The 26,579-nt window shown below is 35.5% G+C and overlaps 1 protein-coding gene across 9 annotated transcripts in view; it reads right to left on the bottom strand.

Moving 5' to 3' along the window:
* BCAS3 (BCAS3, microtubule associated cell migration factor) overlaps positions 1–26,579 on the bottom strand; it is a 781,854-nt gene that overhangs the window by 702,598 nt on the left and 52,677 nt on the right. For all 9 annotated transcript variants that reach the window (XM_027870394.1, XM_027870395.1, XM_027870393.1 and 6 more), the window contains exon 6: positions 9,526–9,607. In XM_027870394.1, coding sequence (XP_027726195.1) covers positions 9,526–9,607 — 82 coding nt within the window. The remainder of the gene's footprint in view (positions 1–9,525; positions 9,608–26,579) is intronic.

The following is a 26,579-nucleotide window of genomic DNA, read 5'->3' as shown; positions in this document are numbered from 1 at the left end:
CAAATACAAAATGTTTTATTTGGCATTCAAAGCCCTTCATAACCGAGCCTCACTCTATCCTTCCATTCTTCTTACATCTTGCCCTCCAACATGTATTCTTCCATCCAATGACACTGGCTGCCTGTCCATCCCACAAAACCCTCCATCTCTCTGCTCTTGGAATATTCTCTGGCTGTTACCCAGGCCTGGAATGCTCTCCCTCCTCCACTCCAGCTACTGACCTCCCTAACTTCCTTTAAATTCCAACTAAAATCCCATGTGAGGGCCATCTCCAGTTGTCCTGATCTATATCTTGCCACTGGAACCAGATGACTCCACAGGAGAAAGTGAGGCTAGTGATCTTGCACAGCCCTACCTCACTTAAATCCAATTCACTTGCAAGTCATGGCATCATCTTCCTGATGTCATAGTCCTCTTAGAGGAGAAAGGAAAACAACAATAAAATCCAATCTTTCACTGAAAGCCTTCCTGAATCTGTCTTAATGATAGTGCCTTCCCTCTTTTAACTGCTTTCTACTTATCCTATTTAATTACTTCCTATTATCTTGCTTTGTATATATTTATTTTCATGTTGTCTTCTCCATTAGATGGTAAGCTCCTTGAGGGCAGGGACTGTCTTTTGCCTTTCTTTAAACCCAGTGCTTAGCACAGTGCCTGACATATAGCAGGCACTTAATGTTTACAGATTGATTGATTGATGTATATATGTATATATACATATGCCAATAATACAGATGTAGAAGTGTACTATTTTGTGATAAATGAAATTAAGATAAATCATTCTACCATCAACCCTTCTGAAATTGACAGTTCCATTGACTAACACATGTAGAAATATTAATTTCTAAGGTTGTCTGTGTATGTTTGATCTCTCTCCACAAGACTATGAGGGTACTTTGTTATTCCTATCTGTATGTCCCACCTTTATCTGGCAAAATGGTCTACAAGAAAAGGAACAAAGTGGTTATCTGTTGAAATTTGAACACACTGGAAATTAGTTATGAAGGGCCATCAAGCAACCAATACATTAATCTATATTTAGCAAAAATAACTAAAAACACTATATCAGATTGTGTGCCATCTTGGGGAGGGAGGTGAAAAGGGAGGGGAAGAAAAATTTAAAACTCAAAAGCTTAGGGCAGCTAGGTGGCACAGTAGATAGAGCACCGGTCCTGAAGTCAGGGGTACCTGAGTTCAAATCTGGCCTCAGACCAAACACTTGACACTTACTAGCTATGTGACCCTGGGCAAAGTCACTTAACCCCAATTGCCTAAAAGAAAAAAAAAAATCTCAAAAGCTTATGGAAGTGATTATTGATAACTTAAAATAAATTGATTAAAAATTTTTTTAAAATAACTAAAAACATATTCAAGAATAAATGAAACTATTAATTGTCTCAACTAATGTTATCAATAATATCCTTGCTGATACCCTAGGATTTTCTAAGTGAAGCATAATGTCATAGCTTTGCCCAGGAATTAAGACATTCACATACCTTACACAGACAGGCAGATAAACACATACACACAGACATGCACGCACGCATGAATGCACATTTTGTTTCTGATCTCTTCAATCTGAAAGTTCAACTTCTTAAAACTCTGAAGCTTGACAAATTCACTCCTAATAAATCTTGCTCCATAAATATTAAAAGACAGGGAAAATTCCATAAGCTTCCCAAAGACAAATTAATATTCAGACATTAAGGTACAAAGCACTGTCCTAGCAAGAACACTGCAAGAATGATATGCAAAGTTGCTTAAGTAGTCGTGCCAAGCAGATAGCTCAAATTGTAACAGCTGAGATTCTACACTTCTTGTTTTTAAGACAAGAAGCATTAAGAAAGAGAAAAAAAAAATAATGTTGCCACACCCTGAAAAGCAAGTATCTAAACAGTCCCTTGAATGATGCTCACAAGGGCCAGTCTCAGACACCTTTCCCTATTCATGAGACAAGAAGAAATGAAGGAATCCCTTGATATTTTTATCTTTTCCTTTGGTTGTTGAATCTAGCACAAGAGGAAAGAAAAAGCCCTGAAGCCCCTATTACCCAGAATAATAGGAGGAATAACAGCTTTTGTTGAGGTCCATGATCTTATGAACAAGAGACCATATAATTCATGCAAACAGGCAACTGGGCTTTAAAACACCTTAAATCCTCACAAGTCAGACATTGCAGTTTCAAATAACTACCTGTTAACGAGAAATGTAAATGAGGAAAAGAAGTCACTGACTCCTGAATTTGTAGTTAGGAGGCTTAGATTGCTAGAGTCATCTTTGTGATCTTTGGCAACTCACAAAAATCCTCGGTCTCCCATCTAGAGATGGAAGTAAAAGGCTTTATCCTTTCATCAAGAAACTGATCTGGGAAGGGGATAAAGTGCAGTGATGAGCCTAAAAACCAAAGGACAGATTAATTCCACTAATTCTGTACAGGATCATATGGTGTCAAGCAAATATATGTGAGAAGTAATGAACCTGAATTTCCAAATTTTAGGCACAATGAGGAAAGCTCATGTAAACCTATCTCAGTACAGAGGTGAGCAAATGTGGATTGGTCCTAATACTCATAGCCAGAGCCAAGACAAAGGGTAAATAAAGATAACCACTGAAGGTATGACATATTATACAATGCATATATATTTTAGTGCCAGAAAACATCACTCTCCATGGCATTAAACTACAAATCTTGGGGTAAGTCAAGCTGCCTGTATTACAATAAAGGACGGGGCTATAGGAGAGGTATAACTTTCAAAGTCAGCCTAAGCCTTGTCTTATCTCTGCTCAGAGCATGACTGTAACAAAATACAGGTGGGCTGGGAAATTAATATATTGAACCTGGCCAATTGTCCTGGGCATTTACCTCTAAGGTAATCATACTTCTCTGCATATACTGAAAGTAGGGACAGTGGCCTGAGTCAGAGTATATTCTGGCTAAAGGTCTAGAATAATAGGTATTATCTGATCCGTCAGGTGGATATGATCCAACTTTGATGTCAGAATCATACTCGGTGGGCCATGTTCCTTGCTCCTCACCCATTAAGGGACTCTCATCATAAACATAAAATGTGCTCTTAGGAACAATCCTACTGATAGCTGCTAGACACAAGAAGAAATAAAAATTTTAGAAGATGACAGCTCATTCTTCCCTTTACTTGCACCTGAAGGAAGAGATAATATACAGCAAGTTGGCAAGAGAGGTTGTGGTGAGGGTACAGGAGCAGGGAAAGCAGAGAAAAGGAACAAGATGTGTGTTCCCCATTGCAAGATAGAAAATCAAACAGATAATTTTTAAAATAGTAATGATGCTATTAATTAATGGGTAGGTACAAATTTGCAAACTCTAGAAATTATTCAGTGAAGTGATCCAACATGTATACAGAGAACATGGAGTAGATCATATCATGTATAGGCCTATACTGCCTCTTACCCTCAAGTAGGTCAAAGATATTAAGCACGTATACATACCAAAACATTCACAGCAATATTATTTGTGGTAGCAAACACATAAAGACAAAGTAAATACCCTTCTATTATACAAATATTAATATAATAAAATATCACAGTGCCATATGAAGGACAAATATGAAGAATTCCAAGACGCATTGAAAGAATCATATGAACCAATGAAGAATGAAGTAGGATAACAATGTACACATACAACGACTACAACAATCCTAAAGGAAAGAATAAAACAAAACTAGAAAATCTGTGATTATCATGATGAACCTAGGCACCAAAGACCAGGAAAGATATAGAAAATGCACCTCCCTACTCTCATAGCAAAGGTGGGAAACAATGGATTGGAATAGTACTGTCAAACATAATCAGAAAGTTGATTGGTTTAGCTGAACTGCTGTGTGTGTGTGTGTGTGTGTGTGTGTGTGTGTGTGTGTTTAATCTTTGTTACAAGTAGTGGTTTACTGAGTAAGGGATATATATGTAAACGAATGTGTTATAAAAATACAAGAAATAAAAAATAAAAAAATTTTAATGCAAATAATCATTCACTGGGTATATGAAAATCCTCTCTCAACAATGCTATGATATATAATGTCTCTCATCAATACTGATGGACAAATATGTATCTCACTGTGTTTAGAGACAAAGTTACCAAATTCCTCATTTTTAAACTTGAAAAGCACTTCTTTGTGAAATCCTGAACTTTCCTTTCACATCTGCATCACAGGTGAGCATCTATTTCTAGAATGATGCCAAGTCCAACCAACAAAACTTCCACATGCAAAAATCTCCTCTTTAAACTGAATTTTATAGTTAAGACAGTGTTTAAGCCAAGCTGATGGTAATCAGCAGCTCCATTACAAGTCCTTTTATTTGGTGCTGAACCACTAAAGCTCACGTGCTAGTTACTTGCTTCATATAACAACATCACTTTTATCTGATTCCTGATGAGTAATGCTTTTTATGTACTTTTAATCAAAGATGTAATTAACATAACCTCATGTAAAAAACACAAACATATTTTTAAGGGCTTAATTTTAAATATATTTAGTTCTTTAACAAGTGTGTTACATAGTAACTAACTTTTTTGAAATGGCTAAATCAAGCACCATAAAGAAAATAAATGGAATTGAGACATAGCCAGCTGGCCAATCTACCCAAGGCAAAAATCTTTTCTACCTGGGAGTCCTTCTGTTGGTTATGCTCATTTTCAATGCTCATCAATTTATGTGTTCTCACATTACTATTTCTTATTAAAGACTATTGAATCTATTGAAGACTATTAAATCAATTGATTATTGAAGACATTGAATCAATCAAAAGCATGTGGTGAAAATAATAAAACTAAGATATTATAACAATTTATGACATACTGTGAAAGATCTGGAGGAATCTAGTATATTGAATTGTCAAATAAATTACTAGTATGTTGTCCTATTGGTCAAAGGGGTAGAAATGAGAATCTAGGCTCCTGTGTTTTGGTAATAGTGACATCAATGTCTTATTCAATATTACTGGGTAAATCATTTAGTCAATTAATTCAAGGCACAGTTTAATCTCCTCCTTCAAAACAAGGCTCTTTCCTGACCTACTCTTCCCAATTTCTGAGCTCCACCCCCAACCAAGAGAAATTATTTTTATTATATTTTTATGTGTATGCATGAGTGTATACTGGTGTTCTACCTCCATAATAAGCTTCTTGAGAGCACAGGCTGTTTTTATTTTTGTCTCTGTATCCTTAGCACACATTAGGTACTTTAAAAATGTTTTGAATTGAATTGAATTACATTTTTCTTTCAATAAAAAAACTACTTCAGCTCTCATTAGGCAGCACCTTCATGCAAGGTACAGTAATATGCTGGAGCTAGGGAGATTCCCTTCAGAACAATTTCTCATACTGGGCACTGTGACTTTACCCATGACAACTTTACCCAATACTAAAAAGACTGCCAACCACCTCTAAAATGCAATGATGCAGGCATATTCCCCCCATAGCACTCCAGGTCAACAACCTGAACTGAAGGTAAGCAAAAATACGTATTCCCAAATGGCACTTTGTACAAATCATATAAATCATAGAGAAGGAACCACAGGGCCTTAATCCTAGAGATAGAGTATAACGGAATAAATCCCAAAAAGGAATTAAAACTGAAAGAGGTAGAAAAGAAGAAGAGTTAGTACTACACACAGTCATAATACCTCTTCAATAAGCAAGACAAAATGTCAGTGATTATTTTTTTTTTTGCTTCTGGAAATAGAAAAGCCCAATTTTCAAATGTAATAGAGATGACTGTAAGCAAATCTAAACTAGTGTTCTTTTAGGGGATTGCTTGTGTTTGGTTTGAGCAGTCTTGGTTTTTTAAAGGATCCACTTGTTTATACATAGTTGCTTAAATTTTACAGAAAACCCTTCTGGGGGGTTACTCAGAATTTCTGAAACAATATAGTTGAGTAAATCAGACAGCTGTTTTCAGGACTTGATAAAACCACATTTAAGTCATCTGCAAAGGAGGAGGGGGCTATTTGTACATTATGAAAAATGCTGAAAACCCAACAACTGGAAAGGTCACTTTGTTTAAAAAGTTACCAAAAAATAAGCAAAAGGGGAAAAAGTTTAACATTGACTAACAACTTTAAAGTTGCTCTACTTGTGCTTATTTCTGGGAAAACAAATGTCAGGCTTTTATATAAGAAAAAGTAGCAACAATTGATATTTGTGAGTTGGTTCATGGGTGGTCTGTTTACAGTATTAAAAGCCTCAGAAAATACTTGACATTTTTCTCCCCCAAAAAGTAAGCTTTTAAGGTTCTCACAAATCTTGATCATTTTCAGAAGTAATGGTGTGAATGTCCTGCTTGGATGGAACCTAAAGTAAATTTAACTTTGATGCAAGGAACAATATCTTAACATGATAGAAGGATGAGCCAAGTTTGCTGTTGCCCAAGGTTTTCAGCTGGATGCCAGAAATCTGGCACAAGGAGTTTTAACAGACCACATCCATCTGAAAACTGCCCTTCCACTCAGAACAAAAAAGACCTTGGATTTGTAAGACTCATCCGAAACAGTGCATCTGAGTCATAAGGATTAAAAAAAAAATGAGATTGTAACTGTAATTCCAAGAAACCTGCACATTTCAAGCCAGAGGCGAAAATTCTGGTCTTTTTCCATCCTTCCCCAATAACAAAGTTCCAGTGACTCCAAATGGAATTCTAAGTTTTCAAAGCTTAGAAAAACTTTAAGTTGGTTATTGATGTTTTTGGACCGTCAAGTCAGTCTGTCAAATGTACCACTTCAACCTGATTTTATACACAAATTAACAATAAGAAGTTTAATTATATAACACCTCATGTTACTATGAAACAACTGGACAATGTACTAAAAATAAAGTTTTAGTCTTCAAGAAAGAAAGCTTTAGGGATTCTTAAGTTAAAAGTGGAAGTAGGTATTTTAATGAATTTTGAAAATACAAAGTAACTAAGGAAAAAGATGCTGAATCAAGGGATGAGAACAGTGTTGAGGATACCAGTTTCAAATGATGTTAGTGTACCTGTGTCAAGCCACCTGGTCAGGAAAAGTCTACAAAATGTCTCTGGGTGGCACAAAGGGCATCATCTTTCTACAGAGGACAGAACAGTCATTCTAGCCAAGGCCTCAGCTACAATATAGCCTACAGGATTTCCAGAGAAGGAAGACAACACAATACCCACATTTGAGAGGGCAGCTTGCCTCTCAGTTCACAACTTTAGGATAAGATCAAACAGCCAAATGGGGAGCAGAATTAACTTCTCCAGTCAACCTACAGGAATTGCTGAGCAATGGCACAAAAGAGGAACAATTATGGTGAAATAACTCATTAATATACAGAAACATATTGCCTCTGATCCCTTATGATTGCATTTTCAAACAATGGAATTATAAAATATTTTAAATAGGACCTAAAATTGTCAGCTGGCCAACTACTTGCCTCCAAGGAAACAAAAATGATCATTTTTATTCTTATCCCAAAAGATTTGCAGGATAGAGAGGTTCCTAATTGCTATTATATGGACTTAATCACCCTTACATGAGGAAGTTTTTCATAAAAATCAATTTAATCTCAACTGTGGATCATTTAAACACAATTTTATTATTCTATCCCCCACAGTTTTGGACTGTGCAAGTTTAAACTCCGGCTAGTCACAAGTAGTATAATAAAACTATTAGGTTAAGATCGATACAATACCCCTGAGCAATACTCAGACTTGCTTATGAAGTTATAAATGTATAATTCTTTTCTATTTCCTTATTTCATACAGGACTCAACACATTTAAAATAAGACTACACTTACATCAAAGAAAAAGGTACAATCTTCCCAAAAGACACAATGTGTATACCAAAATACCCCGTGAATACAATGTACTCTAAGTCAAACACTTAATTGTCAGTAATTCTCTCATTTTGCTTTGATTTTCTCCAAAGAAAAGTTAGTTTGCATGTGCAAAATATAAGCCAAACAAAATAAAGAGCACTAAACTTGAGGTAATTAAAACAACCTTTGCAAAGCTCCACTCTAAATTTCATACCAATTTTCAGAATGTGCCTGAGGGACAAGTCTGCCTGTCTGAATCCTACACCAGAGATTCCAAAACTCCAACAGCAACCTTGGAGAATTCATAAAGGCCCTCTTCCTGTTTTTAAGATGAAGTATTTAAACCATTCTAAAGAGAAACATAGCTATACCATGCTTCAAACACTGCAGAGAAAGATGTTCTAGAAACTAATTTGTAAACATATTCTACAAAAACCCCACACTTTTAGTCATAGGCTCTCCAAATAGTAAATGTTCAGTAGCAAAGAAAAATCATAACAAACTTCAAGAATAATTTTCATGGGTGGCCTTTCTCTTCATGTTTCATTAAAAACAGATTTTATCTGTAACCTAAAATCCCTTAAATTTAAAACTTATTAACTAACAAAACACAAATACATGTTAGTAGTTTTGAATAACATCATACTTGCAATTTAAGAGAAGAATTAAGGTCTGAAAGGGACCTTAATTAGAACCCATTAAGCATATTTACCATATATGAAAAGATAAAGAAGAATAAAAAATATGCAAGATTTCCCAGAGAAATATTGCAAACCATCCAAATTAGAGTAATAAGATTGATTTCTATATCATCAGAGAATATTTAAAAATAGGAAATATAATGAAAAGCTAATGAGAAAAACAATAACCATAATTTATCTTAAGCATTATGGGACTATAAACTCCATAGGTTTGTAAATGCAAACAATAGATTAAAGTAATTAAATCTAGATTTAATCTTTAAAAATCAACCTAAATCTAGCTAGACTAATAAAGACATAAATCTTTTAAAATAAACAAATTTTAGATTGAGCAGAGAACACAGATCACAAGCCCCGAGTACACTCCTAACACCACAAGCTAAGCCTCACTTTTCTATAATTAAGATCTTAAGAGAAGGAGCTCAGTTTATATGCAAACTGAAAGGTGTCTAAGATGTAAAATAAACTAATCCGTAAGAGTACCTATTCAATAGCTACTATATTCAGTACCATACAGGCTCTAACAAAAACAGAAACAATATAAAACCTCCTTGACCTCAAAGAATTTATATACAGCTGTAAGGAAAGAAAAACAGATGAGCATGAAATAACTAAGAGCTGAACTATCAAAAATAAATTGCAAAAATAACAGTCATTCTGAGAAGGACAAAACTATACTAGGCTAGAACAGAAGAGAAAGGTTTGATGGAGAATATGTGACATTAACAAAGTCTTAAAGGATGAGCAGGAATTTGACAAGCAGAAAAAGGAAGTGAGCACACTATGAGCTGACAAAGTTGCATAAGTACAGAAGGAAATACACAAAGTAGAAGATGGAAGAGGCTGTGAGAAAGCAGAGGCTGTTGGAGTACACTATGCAATAAAACCAAAGCCAGTTAATGGAGTCCATTGACCATGAAGCAGAAGAATTTGGCAATGATTTAGTCATAAGTCAAAAGGTAAATACAAGAAACACCTTCTCAATTATTTATTCTCTAAAGACTAATACTCACCAAACTGTGGGGCTGGCAAGATCCGAGCAGCTCGAACTGGGCCATGTCGGACAGAGAAGAGTTCCTGGGCTTCCCCACTCATCTGTATAATAGAGAGCAAAACACAAAACTATATCATGCATTTCATAGATGAAATCTGTTGCCACATCATGACACACCAAAGCATTTTCTGTTAAATAACACATTATAGTAAATGCACACTTATTAATGGATATAAAAACTCAAATTTTAAGTTTTAAGAATTACAAAGTTCTTTACTCATAACAAACCTGTGAAAGAAGTAGTGCAAGTGTTATATTGCTCACTTTGTAGAAGGAGAAACTGAGGCTCAGGAAGATGAAGGATTTTCCCAACATCACACAACTTTGAAAGTATAGGAACCCGGGGCACCTAGGTGGCACAGTGGATAGAGCTCTGGCCTTGGAGTCAGGGGCACTTGAGTTCAAATCCTGCCTCAGAAAGTATAGGAACCATACATATACACCCACAACTCAAATTACCATAAATATTTTTGAAAACTAGAAAGGGTATAAACCTCAAAAAGCTCACATACTGACCATAAACAGGAAAAAAAATAGAGGGTTCATAAATCAGATGTAAACAAAAAAGTTGGAATAGTTTGCCAGTTTCTATATGTTTAACTTACACTTTTTTAATTTTTATGTAATTTATTTTATTTTTTTGTTACATTTTAAGTTCTGAACTGTCTCCCTCCCCCCCTCCTCACCTCACACTAGAGAAAGCCACCTTTTGATGCAGATTTATAAATATATGTAGAACTACACTATAAGTACTTCCATTTGTCAGTTCTTCCTCTGGAGGTGAACAGCACATTCCTTCACAGGTCCTTTAGAGTTAATATAAAAATCGTACTCAATAACTGTTCACTATTATTATTCTTCAAACACTACTTCTCTTACTGTATAAAACTTCTCCTTTTCTTCCAGTGCTCTCTTTACCTTTTATCTTTATTCAAAAAATACCAAACCAGTTTATGTCACCTGCCCCAAAGGCTACAAGGATTATGTTTATTTTCAAGCTTTCTTCCAACTAAGAGTAACTATCATTTATGAAAATGTTCACTCTCAGAAACAGGTGAAGTGTTGCATGGTATTGAAAAGTTCAGGCTTTAAGAAGAATTTCACTCTTTAAAATATATGGTCCCCGAACTGTGACTAGTCCTTTGCTTAATGCTGCCTCTCCTATAGTACTGGGGAGCAAAGTTAATCACCTCATTACGACATAATGGAAAACACAGAACAGAAAAGCACAGAAAAAGTCCAAGGAGGGCAGAACTCATCTTTCTCTTTCTCTCTCTCTCTCTCTCTCTCTCTCTCTCAGCTCATCTGCAAGTCAACCCTTCTAGGCTTGCCTCACTTCCAGATAGAGGAGAATTCTGACTCTTTCTGGCATCTAATGCACCCAATGTCAGAGCTGTAAGGGCCCTAGGTGGGCAGTCAGTCAGCAGGTCTTTGTTAGGCACCCAGCACTGTACCAAGTGTTAGGGATGCAAGTTAAGGCAAAAACGAGGTCCCTACTCTCAAGGACGTCACTGTCTAATGGGGGAGATAATATGCAAATAATTAGGCAAAGGCAAGATATATACAGAGTGGATGAAGGTCATCAGAAAGAGGAAGAAAAAAATAAAAATAAATAATAAAATATATGGTCCCCATATATACAAAAATATAGACGCTTTTCTTGTGGTGGCAAACAGGAAACTAAGGGGGTACCCATCAATTTGGAATGGCTGAAACAGTTATGATGTATGAATGTGATAGAACTGTATTATGCTGTAAGAAATGATTAAGAGAACAAATTCTGAAAAACCTGGTAGAACATGTACGAACTGATGCAGAGTGAAATGAACAGAACCAGGAAAACAATTTCTACAATAACAACATCGTAAAGACACGTTACTTTGAAAGACATAAGAATTCTTTACAACACAATTACTAATCATGATTCTGTTAAGACTGGTGAAGAAGCATGCTACCCACATCCTGATAAAGAGGTTATAGATTCAAGGTATATAGAATGAGATTGGGGTGGGGGGGGTGGATTTTACATGTGTCCAATGAAGAAATTTGTCTGAATTGACTATGTATATTTGTTACAAGGGTTTCCTGTTCTTTTTCCAATGGTAAGTGGGGGGAGGTGAGAGGGAAATAAAAGGGATATTTATTTGTTAATTGAAAATATATATATTTATTTTTTAACTGGTCCCAGTTGGCTCCAAAGAAGGGAAAAAATGCACCCCCCCAACCCTTCTTTGCTAGAGTAGGGGCCTATGGGTGTGGAACATCAAATATACTCTCAGACTTAACCAATACATTGGTTAATTTAGCCTAAATGTTTTGTTTTCTCATTCTTTTTTATTCTTTGTTACAAGGAATAGGTTCTCTGGATAGCAGAAGAGGGAAGAATATAACTGAAAATGAAGGTGACAAAAACAAAAGACATCTTTTTAAAAATTTAGGTTAAAAAATTAAAGTAAATGAAAAAATGAATAAATGGTTTTGCAGTAAAATCTTATTCTGATACTTCACTGTGACAGAAAAGTGATCATGAATTCTTGAAAATTATGCAAGAAGAACAGAAGCCCTGGTAGTGCAGGAGTAAGAATCAGGAAGATCTAGTTTCCAATCCTGCCTCATACTTACTAGCTATATGTCTCTGGGCAAATCAATTAACTTCTTCATCTATAAAATAAAGATGATAAGAGGATCTATCTCACAAGATTGTTGTGAAATTACATATGTAAAGTGGCTCTCAAACATTAATCTACATAAATGTGAGCCAGTAGGCGAAATACTACCAAGATCATTTGGTAGTTTCTGTTGTTTCTGTCAGCAAAGGGCAAGCCTCACCATATACAAAAAAGGCCTACAGATGGAAGGTTAGGTAATCAATGTCTAAAATGTGGGGAGGCTGTGATCTGCAAAGCAAATATCCAGACGGATGAAATCACAGTTTATTTTTTTTAGAGAAGAGATAGTAAATGACTCTAGTTTTAGAAATAAAAGGCAGCCTAGTATGGTGAAAAACAGACTGCACTGGGAACAAGAAGGGCTATGTTCTAGTACTGATAATGCCAATGCCTGCCTTTTCAACAGGAGGCAGGTCACTTTAACTATGGAGGCCTCAGTATCCCCATCTGTGAAATGTGGGGTTGGGACTAGTTGATCTCTCTAAAGGTCTATCCAAAGAAATTATGCTAATGTACCAAGTATGAAAACAGCTGCCTTTCACACATCAAGCCAATGGCCAGTTTGCAACTGATGGATGTCTTGAGCAAATTAAATAGGAATTAGTTAAGAAATTCTTTCCAGACCTATTGTAAATGGTACTTTTGACTCTCAATACATATTCTTAATTGCCTGGTGTTAGATGAGTTACGTAATGTCAAACTAGCAAAAATGGTAAGCATTACAGAACTACTTTCAAATAACCAAGAACTTAAAACAGATGTAATGAGGCTAAAAATTCAACAAGCAAGACATTGGCATTCTATCTTTTGAAACAGTCTGCCAAACTAGCAGTTTACAATATCAGAAATGCATAATTTAGAAATGAAAAACCTTATAAATCTATAAATATTAAACCATAAATCTGAACTGCCTTGTAGACTACTTGTTTTCAGTTCTTCAATCTCTCTTCTTTCTGCAATATAAAAAGGAATTCGAAATCTTCATTATCTTTGATTCTCATAAGTGTAGAATACAAGCAGTGCCTGGTTAACTGTCAAAATCATGTAGTTTATTAAAAAGACTTCAATTCACAATCTACTGACTTCTGGTTAAGATGGCTACATGAGAAGTCCTAGAGGAGCCAGCTCTCCTGCAAATGCTACAATAAAGTGCTAAAAATACACCGGAAGGAACAGTGATTTTTTTAAAAACCAAAATTAAATGCCCAGGCATTTCCCCATACAGTACAATACTGCACAAAGATGTTCAGAAGTTTATAGATGCTCCGACAACGGATAAGCAAAGGAGACATGCTCTGGAGCCCCAGCAGGAGATAGTACCAGTGTAGGAACCAGGCCGCCTGTGCAGGAGACAGGTGCTATGTGCACCTGAGCAATAAAATACAAGGGGTCAATATAGGCAGTCTGATTTGGGGCCTATCAGGACCACAGTAAGGAACCATGTCAAGTCCCAGCTGGCAATTACACAAAGAAAAAAGGAAGCAAAGAAAATTCTAAGGCCAAAACACAACTTGCACCACTGAAAAACTGATTTAGAGTACAGGGTTATGTGAAGAAGACTAGGCCAACTCAGAAAGCACCAGGGAGAAGTCATGACCTGAGCAGCCCACAGACGTCGGGCTTAGATAACCCAGAACCAAGGATTCAGAAATCCCTAGAAGTCTATACTGAGCCGTCACAGAGAGCCATGAAGATCCAATGTTCTGAACCTCAAAGATCCAGGAGGGACACCCACTCCCAGGTGGAGGTCAGCACAGGTCCCTGAGAAACCCAGACTGACATCAAATGGAGTCAACTACCCTATCTAAAAGTGTAGCAAGGAGCAGAAACTGGCCCTGGAACAAAACTCCAATTCGGAAGCTACAGCTGGAGAGATAAGAAGAGAAAGATGAAAAATCAAAAACACCAATCAATATCAAAAATGACTGAAAATCTAGAGATCTCTGAAAAAGTACAAGAATCATCATAACTTCAAGCAGAGACTCAAAGGAAAAAATAGATTTTCCCTGAACACTCTGTGAATACCTAGAAGAAATTAAGCAAGAAATTTAAAGAGAGAGATACAGAAAGGCTATTGGGAAAAGAAATGGAAGAAGAATAAGCAGTTTAGAAGATAAATTAATAAATCTTATCAAAGAAATGAACTCTGAAAATTAGACAAATAAAAATCAATGACTCTATAAAATAGCAAGGAATATTAGAACAAAGCCAAAAGATTGAAAAAAATTAGAAGATTGATATAAAAAATAACTGACCTGGGAGAAAGGTCAAGGAAATATAATTTAAGAATTAATGGACCCCTTGAAAACCATAATTTTTTTTTTAGCCTGGCTATATTTCAAGAAATCACATGTGAAAACTGTCCTGATCTATTTGAGTCAGAGAGCAAGCAGAGACAGGAAGAATTCAAAGATCTCTTGAAAGGATCTCCTAAAAGTGAAAGTTCCAGGAATGTCATAGCCAAAATCCATAGCTCCCACATCAAAGAAAAAATACTGCAAAACAGAAGTGGTTCAAGTACCAAGAAACTACAGCCAGGATCACACAAGACAAGAATGAGAGATCCTGGAATATGAAATTCCAAAACGAAAAATGTATCAGCTTACAAATAAGAATTAACTTAGCCTTGAAGGTTGAACAAAAAACTATAGAGGGGGGCCTTCAGAGCAATATAGAAGACTTGATATTTATCCTCTACAAAAAAGCAAATGCAAAGATGCAACAGTGGTCCCTCTTTGCCTGTATTTTGTAGGGTTTTGTATTTTCCTGACCAAGATGTGATGGACTCAAGGTGAAAAAAAAAAGAGATATGCATTTTTGGAGGTGGTCACTATGTAGGTTCATTTTCCTTAACTAAAGCTGTTATTTTTCTTTCTCTTGGATTTTTTTGAGGGAATTAGCAATAGTGATAGGGAAAAAACAGGGCTATTTAAACATTTTCTAAATGTCTAAAAGAGAACAGAAGAAAATTCAGAAAGAACCATAAGTTAGCAAAGCAATTGTGAAAATAACTAAGAATTAAATATTTTTATATTATACATATATAATTGTATATATGTATATTATTTTAAACAAGAGGTGTAAAATGGAAATTCACAGTTGTATATATAATCCTTTTGGGGGTGTTCTGCTATTAATAGGGAAGTGCTCCTTTGGTATTGAAATTCAGAATGGGAGGACCTGAGTTCTAAACCAGCCTCAGACACTTGACACTTACTAGCTGTGTGACCCTGGGCAAGTCACTTAATCCTGATTGCCTCATCTCCCCCCAAAAAAAATTTTAGAATGAAAAACTTTTAATAGATGATATAATGAAGGGAAAAACAATTATCAACCATAAGCAGAAATTCGAATGGGATAAACTCATCCATAAAACAGAGGACATCAGCAGAGTGAATTGGAAAGCAGAATCTAACAATATGTCATTTACATATTGGAACATAGAGATTCATAAAGTGATGAAATGAAGACCTGGTGAAGAATTTATCATGCCTCAAATGAATTGCAAAAAAAACAAGGGTAGCGGTCATAACATCAGGCAATGCAGCAGTAAAAATATATACGGTTAAAAGAAATAAGCAGGGAATCATTTCCTAGCAGATAACAGGTCAAAAGAAGACAGATGGATATAGATAGATATAAATATAGTTATATATACACACACATACTTCTTTTAAAAGGAAGAGATATAAGCTATCAACAATCACATAAAAAATAGTCTAAATCACAAATAATTGCAGAAACGCAAATTAAAGCAATTTTAAAGTTGTTCTTCATACCTCTCAGACTGAAAAAAGATGACAAAAAGGAAAGTGACCAGTGTTGGACAGGCTGTGGGAACACTAATGCACTGTTACAGCTGTGAATTGGTCCAGCTATCCTTGAAAGCAACAGAGAACTATGTCCAGAAAATAATGAAACGGTATATATCTTTTGACTCAGCTAAAACACTAATAGGCCTATACCCCCAAAGAAATCAAAGAAAGAAGAAAAGTATTTATATATACAAAAATATTTATAGCAGTTCTTTTCATAGTAGCCAAAAATTGCAAACTAAAGGGTGTCCTCCAATTGGGGAATAGCAAAAGAAATCGTGGTATATGAATGTAATAGAAAATTACTATGCCATAAGAAATGATGAAATGGACATTTCAAGGGAAACTTGGAAAACCTTTTTTTCTGATGCTGAGCAAAGAGAGCAAAGGTAGAACAATTTACACAATGATAACAACATTATAGAGCAAAACAAATGAGAAAGACTACAGAATCATGATGAACGCAATGATAAACCACAAATCCAAAAGAATGAAGATGAAACACACCTCTCACCACCTGACAAAAAAAGATAAACTTAAAATACAGAGACACATCTACTCTAGGCCATGAACAATGTAAGAATTTTGTTGTTGGACTATGTAGATGTATCAATTATTGAGGAATTTTGAGGGGTGTTTTTTTGTTTTGTTCATTGGGAATGGGGGAGGGTGACTGGGAAGGACAGATTAATTTTAAAAATAGTGCTACTTGAAAAATAAAAATAAAAGAGATAAGCAGTAAAATTATAAAGCTAGATTCCAATTAGTATAAATAATAAGTAACCTGAAGTAGTCTCTTTATTTAAACTCACACTGCACATTTCCATTGGGCTGGAACCAATTACCTTATCTCACATAATTACAACTTTGAATAGTGCAAATCTGAACATATTAGAACAACATAGGCAGCACAGATGTTTCTATCAGTACTTAGTAGACAGAAATTCAAAAAAAAGAGGGACATTGCCAATGAAACATTTTTAAAAATACGTAACACAGTATAAAAAAGTTCAGAAAGGGACATAGACAAGAAGGGTGACATTGGTACTACCAACTGGTATTACCATGTTAAATCTGATGGGTAATTTATAACACACCTTCCCCTATAATACTTAATGGTGACAATGAAGTGTAGTATTACATTCAAAAATAGAATCATTTATAACCTAGTATGTGTTAAATATGACAAATATGTTTGTAATTTCACAGGTTTTGTGGAAATTCCCTCCAACAGTGAAGACTGGCAACTCGTTTGGAACATAAAAGCTAGAGCAGAGATATCAAATAAGTTATCCTTGGTCACATGGTTATTATATGTGAGAGGCAGGACATGAATTTAGGTTTTCCAGAAAAATTAAATGTAAAACTTTTCTATTCCACAAACTCCTTTATAAACCTGGAATTACATTCAGATAAAATTATATCGATAGTAGACCATGTCCTTAACTTATTACCGTGCATAAAAATAGAATTTTAGCATCCTAAAGGAATAGCTTAAAGGTTATCTAAACCAACTTCTCAGAGTTCAGGAAGCATAGATGTTCCTCAAAAACTGAATTGTATTAGCCCTTTGATTTTACACATTCTGTAAAAGATACAATAGTAATTCATTGACTACTTTACCTGCCAAATAGAGTCATGAAATTTTAACAATAGCACACTGGATAAAAAGATAGCAGGTCATTTCATTTTTAAAAAGAAATTATTTGTTGTGGCAAGGCATAGAACATTCTTCCCCTAAAGAACATGATGTTTCCATTAAAAAGGAAATGAAAGATAAACTCTAAAATAATATTTTGTAATATGCACTGAAACCAGTTATGAGATACAAGTTCAGTTCCTGACTCAGCCACTAGCTGGCTGTGTGATGTGCTAGTCATTTCCCCTAACTGGGCCTCAGTTCTCTCATTTGTAAAATGAGAGAGTTAAATAAAACAATGACAAAATTCATTTGGACAAACAAAAGATCTAGAATATCAAAGGAAGAACGTTTTTTTAAAAAAGTAGGAATGAAAGTGGAATAGTACTTTCAGACATCAAGCTATATTATAAAGCAACAATCACCAAAAACATTTGGTATTCATTAAAAAAAAAAATAAAATAAATAAATGGAAGAGGCTTGACAAGGAAGAAACAGAAATAATGGAATTTAATAAACCAAATAAACCTAAAAACATACATTACTCAGGAAAGAACTCCCTATTAGATAAGAATAACTGCAAACAAGGAACAGAGTGCTGGCCTTAATCAGGAAGACCTCAGTTCTGATTTTCTTTCAGACATTTACTGTCTGTGTGGCACCAGGAAAATCACTTGACCTCTCAGCCTCAGTTTCTTTACATGTAAAATGGAGATAATAATGGCACCTACTTTACAGGGTTGTTATGAAGATTAAAATAGATTATATATATACATATATATGTGTATATATATATATACACATTTTTTTAATTGGAAAACAGTCTGGCAGAAATTAGGCTTATTGTGACATTTTATACTATATTCCACAATAAATTATAAATGGATATACAACCTGCATATTAAAGATCTTGCCATAAAAATTCTGATTTATGCAAATAAAGTGACCAAAATGCCTACACACTTTGACTTAGAGATTCTAATGCTGGGCATGGGCTTGGGCAATGCCCCAAGGAGGTCATTAAGAAAACTAAAACATTAATAGTGCAATTTTTGTGATTTGAAAGAACTATAAACAGAATAGATACCCTTTTGACCAGGGAATGTCTAAACACATTGTGGTACATGAACGTAATGGAATACTACTGTGCACAGGAAGGAAGTGCACAGATGTGGAACCCCACATACATTATCAGATTTTTTTCAATGTAATAATAGGTTTTGATTTTTTTCTTCCTTTTATTTCTTTAAAAAATATATTTTGTTGTATAGGATGACTCTCTGGAAGCAAAAGGGAATGGATAAAGGAAGAAGTTTAGGCAATCAAAATCAAAAAATATCAAGGAAATTTTATTTAAAAAAAAGATAAAGAACATTGCAATATTACAAAGCTAAGGTTTAGCTTAGCCTAGAGTAGAACTATGAGGTGAAACCTCTTCCTATTATTTTGCACAGGTGGGAGGAAGGGAGAGCCAAAGGAGTGCAAGTTTTCATAAAATGTCAGATTTTTTAAAAAATTTGTCAGTTTTGCACATTTTTTTCTCTTCCACTTTTTTTTTTTGCCTTAAAAAAAAAAAAAACACTTTCCTATAACGGATGGCTCTCTAGGAGGGAGAAGGCCATGGACATATTTAGGAGATATGAAAATAAATTTTAGCAATAAAAATATATTTAAAAGATTTTTAAAATGGATAGAACTCCGACCTTGGAAACAGGAGAACCTGAGTTCAAATCCAGCCTCAGATACTTGACACTTACTAGCTATGTGACCCTGGGCAAGTCACTTAACCCTGACTGCCTCACCAAAAAGTTTAAAAAAAAAAAAAGACTTTTAAAACAAGGTCAAAGTGGGACACAAACTGAGAGATGTGTTACTGCCTCATTAAATTTAAAATAAACGTTTAAAAATCAAACTATATAACAGTTATCTTTTTTATCTTCATATATCAAAATATGTATTCTTATGATTGTTAAAGTTCATAATAAAAAAGAAAAACTTTTAAGTTACAGGATTGGACTATAAAGTCTTGTCCAAATGTAAGGTACATTCTGAGTCTGTGAATTTGTAGTAGTTAAAGGTGCTTTTCAACTGTAGAATGGTCTTTCACCCGAGTGAATATCCACTTAACATTAATTGAGGAGAAATAGGAAAGCTAAAAGAAAGAATGAAAGATACAATTCATACAATATTTTAATATTTCACAAATTCATCACTCTTCAAGCATGCCAAAAGTTGAAGCTTCAACTTCAAAGGAAATAAGGCCCTAACACTAAGAATACCATCCAAAAGGGGCCAAAACTTTTTTAACTCAGCTGCTGCTCTCAATTATACTGAATAGAGAAAAACACAAATTTGTCTTGGCATGCCCATGATATGATAAAGGCTTATGTTCATTGTATCTAATAAATACAAGAGTTTTCTTTGATGCAGAAAAAACATTTTGAAATCTGAATATAACATCTTTCAATGTAACAGCTATCAAACAAATCTGCCACGCCACGTAGTCCCTTTTCGTGGCCTCTCCATACTTAGAACAAGTAATGGAAAAAAAAAAACAGAAAGATCATAAATGCTCTCTCATACCTTCATGAACACTATAGTTAAACCTTTGGAATTCTTTTCTTATTCAATCTATAGTTACTCTGCCTGTCTATTAGTTTCTTTCTTACTTAAGAAGAATAAATGAACCCATCATAATTTATGGATGTTATAGGATACAAACCTAAAGATTCTCAACCTACCAAAATTAGAAACAGAATTCTGAGGCATCCCAGGTGACTTCCAAACTCTCAGCTCCTGTCAGCTTTCAGAAGAGGAGATAATGCAGATGGTTTAAAAAGAATAAAGTATAACAGCACAAGTATGGGGTTTGGAGACACCATACATCCATTCGATGCCTAACTTTTCCATAAGACGACCTGAAATTGGGCAAATCACTTGCCTTACATAAGGGTTTCTCTCCTTTATGTAAAAGGAAGACTTGGATGAGATAAGCTTGGGCTACAATCTCTTGCTCTATAACTGAGCATCCTTGTATATGCATATTAACATTCGGCATTGAAAAGATATCTTAAAACAAAAGCAGTGCTTAGAGGTAGAATGAAAGCTGCTCTGAATGTCCAGGAGGATTCCATTGCAGTCACCATTTTTTACAGGATCCAATAGAGAAATGTGTCCCTTCTGATCATTCCCAAATTTTAGAAATGTCCTTCTCAAGTCTAGAAACCAAGTGGAAAACTAGCCATATGAGGGGCAGCTAGGTGGCACAGTGTATAGAGCACTGGCCTTGGAGTCAAGAGGACCTGAGTTTAAGTCTTGCCTCAGACCAAACACTTGACACTTACTAGCTACATGTGTGAGCCTGGGCAAGTCACTTAACCCCAACTGCCTAAAAAATCCGGCCTCAGACCAAACACTTGACACTTACTAGCTGTGTGACCCTGGGCAAGTCACTTAACCCTGCCAAAAAAAATTTTAAAAAAATATTTAACAACTAGCCATACGCAAAAAAAAGCTTTCAAAACTGAAAATAAACTTTTAAGTACTTCAAAAGCATTTTTTCCAAAATAAAAGAAAATATAAGCTGTTAGGATTTCATGGGTTATATACAAAGGGTTATATATATTTCATGGGTTATATACAAAGCCCCACCAAGAGCTTGAAGTTCACTCTTAACCAACAGCACCAATATAACATCGTGAGGAACATATATCGCAAGCCACATTCCAAATTCCCTGCTGGAGCTCAATGAACTTGAAAGAAGGGAGCAGAGGGAGAAGAAACCTCCCTAAGAGCACCACATGATTCTCTGCCTTTGTTCATGCTGCTGTTTTAATTTCAGTTGACAGACTTTTGTTGTTTGGAGCATAAACCGGATGTACCAGTTTGAAGGCACAATAAGAAGAACAAAGAATGATTTGTTCACACTGTAGGAAAAAAGTCTTTTCCAACCATAGAAAATGGCTTTCGCATGGTGGAAATATGCAAATTACATACCAAAACAAGAAGGGGGGAAGGGGGAGAGGTTATATAAATTCACATCACAAACTTCAGCAGAAAGATATTATAATATCACAGTGTGCAAAATATTAAGGAGTTTAAGGTTTAAAAAAATAGGACATTTTTGCAAAAGGGGAACGGGAATAAAGGTCACACAATGGTTCTCCTAAACAAATTTGCTCTTTAAATCCTATTTTGACTCTGTCTTTTTTTTTTTTTTTCAAATAGAACCTTATGACACCAAAACAACTTTTTTAGAAGTTCCATTTTAATGTTTTTGATTAGTGCTCACAGGTTAATGTACCAATGACAAATTAAAATTACATACCACCACACTTCACAGTTAACTCAAGAAAACATCTCCACACCCCTCCTACCAGTACTGATGCTGACCAAAGGAGAGCTGTGGTCTGCAATAGATTTCCAAGAGCTTGGTATGTTGATGTTTAAATTTACTATACAGATTGAATGAAAGGCATAAATCATAATCACCTCTGGGAAAGCTGACTCAAATTAAATATACAACCACTTTCAACATCCTTTATTAGTGGCCCTGGCTCATGGCAGATGATGTCAGCCACTCTGTCTAAAGGCTCCCTCACTTCAAGAGCAGCAGATGTGCTTCATAAACGGGACTCAAAAGCCCAGTACAGGAGCTACGCAACACCAAAGACAAAAGGAAGGAGGGTGATTTGTTGTCCTTCACTAGGATTATACCTGAAATCCTCACACTGCAATAAGAATACCTAAGTCAGTCTTGAGCTCTCTCCCAAAGCCCTCCAAATACCTAAAAAAAAATGGCTCTAAACAAATTCTAAAGCAGCAGAACCCACAAAAAGACAGAGTGAAACAAATTTCCAGCCAAAGACAGCCTGGATAGTTGATTGGAAAGGTACATCGCACTGTGTGGGGAGAGAGCGCAGTGCTGCGTGGGCACGTAGGCCACAGCGACCCTGGAGCAGGCCTCAGAGGGCTGAATGGCCTGCAGCTGTGGCAGTTTCCAGACTTCTCAACCCAGGAACACCAAAGACAACTCAGAAGGTTAGTGGAAAAAGTCTGTGACTGCGGTGAGAGAGGAGCTAGGTCTCAGTCGCAAGTCTTGAATGCGGCCCAGGGTTGCGGCTTTTTCCTGAGCTCCCAGCCCACAGACTGAGGGGCAATCGAGTGGCTGATCAGAGGGGGATTGCAGAGATCTCTTTGCCAGGGCTGAGGCAGGAATCTCTTGCTTTGCCTGTGCTTGGATCTGGGTCACAGTTCTGAGGGGCGGTCCTAGGACGAGGAGGAATGCTGGTGTTGTGGAGCTTGTTGTGGCAGTGGAGAGGAAACACTTCGCCCCTTATCATACCACCTTGGAAGAACTGAAAATTTTCAGGTCCCTAGAAGTATCTCTGAAAACAGCTGTACAAACCCCCGAAGCTTGGGACAGTACACTCTTCACATTGGAAGCAGACTTTTACCTTAACAAAGAATTTAAAACTCAAGTAATTGGTTGGGATCATGAGCAAGCAGCGCAAAAAGAGCCAGACTATATTATCTTACTTTGGTGACAAAGAAGATCAAAACATACAACCAGAAGAAGACAACGAAGCCAAAGCTCCTACATCCAAAGCCTCCAAGAAAAATATGAATCAGTCCCAGGCCTTGGAAGAGCTCAAAAGAGATTTTGAGAAGCAAGTAAGAGAAGCAGACGAAAAACTTAGAGTCTTGCAAGAAAATCATGAAAAACAAGCCAACAGGTTGCTAAAGGAGACCCAAAAAAATACTGAAGAAAATAACACCTTAAAAAATAGCCTAACCCAAATGGCAAAAGAGGTCCAAAAAGCCAATGAGGAGAAGAATGCCCTAAAAAGCAAAATTGGACAAATGGAAAAGGAAGTCCAAAAGATTACTAAAGAAAATACTTCCTTAAAAATTAGAATAGAGCAATTGGAAGCTAGTGACTTTGAGAAATCAAGACACTGTAAAACAAATCCAAAAGAATGAAAAATTAGAAAACAATGTGAAATATCTCATTGGAAAAACAACTGACCTGGAAAATAGATCCAGGAGACAGAATTTAAAAATTATTGGACTATTTGAAAGCCATGATCAAAAAAAGAGCCTAGACATCATCTTTCAAGAAATTATCAAGGAAAACTGTCCTGATATTTTAGAACCAGAGGGCAAAATAGAAATTGAAAGAATCCACCAATCTCCTCCTGAAAGATATCCCCAAAGGAAAATTCCTAGGAATATTGTAGCCAAATTCCAGAGTTCCCAGGTCAAGGAGAAAATATTACAAGCAGCCAAAAAGAAATAATTCACCAATTCAAGTATTGTGGAAACACAATCAGGATAACACAAGATTTAGCTGCTTCTACATTAAGGGACCACAGGGCATGGAATATAATATTCTGGAGAGCAAAGGAGATAGGATTACAACCAAGAATCACCTACCCAGCAAAACTGAGTATAATCCTTCAGGGGAAAAAATGGTCATTTAGTGAAATAGAGGACTTTCAAGCGTTCTTGATGAAAAGACCAGAGCTGAATAGAAAATTTGATTTTCCTTGAACAGAAAATTTGATTTTCCTTAATTACTAAGAGAAGAAACACACACATGTACATGCACACACACAACTTGCATACTGTCAAAGTCTACTGTGATATTTCCCACTTCCCATTTCTAGATAATTCACTCAATTTGAAGACTTCTAGGAGTTTCCCAGAACATGAAAATTTACTTTTACCTCAGACCTCTATACCTAGCTGACCCTAGAGTCCAGACCATGCTTCATCCATTCCAGAGCCCATCTAGTACAAGAAACTTTCCTTCTGCCCTGGTGCCAGCTATACACTTCTCTGTTCACCTTTAAGTTTTCCACCTTTTGTTTAGGGAACAATAATCAAATCAATGCTATCATTAGTCCTGGGAAGGGTATGATAATCTACTGTCACATGGATCCACTCACAATCCCTGTGACTCCTTTTATAATAATGATTTTATTGTAAAAAAAAAATTTCTTCAGGTTCTGCTCACTTCACTCTGCATCAGTCCATATAAATCTTTCCATATTTCTTTGAAATCATCTATTCCCTCTATTCTTATAGCATAATAGTATTCCATCACTTTCATATACCACAATTTGTTCTACCATTCCTCAGTTGATGTGCAGGTATCCCTTTAGTTTCTAGTTTGTTAGTTTCCAGTTTTTGCCACTACAAAGAGATGCTATAAATATTTTTGCACACATAGGACCTCTTTCTATTTCTTTGACCCTTTTTGGATATAAGCATACCAGTGATATTAAGTGGAATGAAGCACACACACTTTTGAAGACTTTCATAAGAACAAATGAGCAAAACTAGGAGAGCAACACTCTAAAAAAAGAGAGAGAGAGAGAGAGAGAGGTTGGAAGGAGCTATAGGTGTGAAATATTGTATGCACTTTTAGATGAAGTCACTGTAGTTTTACTTCATTACAAGAAAGCTCTCACAGTGCAGAGGTAATCTGGAAGTGTTTGCGAAATTAAAATACAACATAGCAAAAAGACTTTTTAAAAAATCCTTATGATAAACTAAATGAAGGCTTTATTCCCTGGCCTCTCTTCCCTCATGTGTGCTGTATCCTCCCTAGAAAAACAGAAGCTCCTTGAGATCAGGAACTATTATACTTCTCTATTTATACCTCTAGAGGTACCTCTGTGCCTTGCATATAGTAGACACTTCATACCTGCTTGCTAATTGATGAAATGTACAATAAGACAAAATGGTATGCACACTTATATGCCTCCCACATCAGTGAAAGAGACATAGATGCAGAAAATTATAGGCCAACTTCCCTAATGAGTACTGATGCAAACATTTTAAATAAAATACTAGCAAGGAGATTACAGCTATATTACAGATCATACACTCTGCCCAGACCGGATTTATACCAAGAATGCAAAACTTGTTCAATATTAGGAAAACTATAAGCATAATTGCCCATATTAATTAATAACAAAAACAATAAAAATCAAAGTATTTCAATAAATGCAGAAAAAGCTTTTAACAAAATATCACATCCTATTTAAAAAAAAACTTTAAAACACAGAAAAAAACAGATTTCCTTAAAATGATAAATAACACCTATCTGATGGTACCTCAAAACTGGCGAAAAATCTTTGTATCAAATTTTTCTGATATAGGTCTCATTTCTAAAATATATAGGGAACTGAATAAAACTTAGAAGAACGACAGCTATTCCCCAATCAATAAATGGTCAAAGGACAGGAATAGATAGTTTCCAAAGGAAGAAATATAATCAATGCTTCTTAAACTGTGGATCACAACTCCATATGAAAGGGTCGAGAATGGAATAAATTTAAGAACCCCTGATCTAAATTATCAATATCCATAGAGAAAAAATGCTCTAAATCACTAATAAATAAAAAAATGTAAATTAAAACAATTTTGAGGTACTATCAAACTGGCTAAGATGACAAAAAAAGGAAAATGACAAATGCAGGAGAAAAATGAGAAAATAACTATACTAATGCACTATTGGTGAGTTATGAACTAGTCCAACCACTCTGGAAAGCAATTGGAACTACGCACTAAAAGCTATTAAACTGTGCATACCCTTTGACCCAGCAATATCACTACTAAGGATATACCCCATAGACATCAAAGAAAGAGGAAAAGGACTCATATATACAAAAATATTTATAGTAGCTCTTTTTTGTGATGGCAAAGAATTAGAAAAATGAAGGAATGCCCATCAATTAGGGAATAGATGAACAAGTTATAGTATATGAATGCTATAGAATACTTGAGAAGATTTGTATGATCTGATACAAAGTTAAGTGAGCAGAATCAAGTGAATGATATATTCAATAATAGCAATATTGTAAAGATGATCAACTTTCAA

Source organism: Vombatus ursinus, unplaced genomic scaffold, assembly GCF_900497805.2.
Source record: "Vombatus ursinus unplaced genomic scaffold, bare-nosed wombat genome assembly UNPS02014797.1, whole genome shotgun sequence".
In the NCBI taxonomy this organism is placed as follows: domain Eukaryota; kingdom Metazoa; phylum Chordata; class Mammalia; order Diprotodontia; family Vombatidae; genus Vombatus; species Vombatus ursinus.
This window is presented reverse-complemented; position numbering and strand designations above follow the sequence as displayed.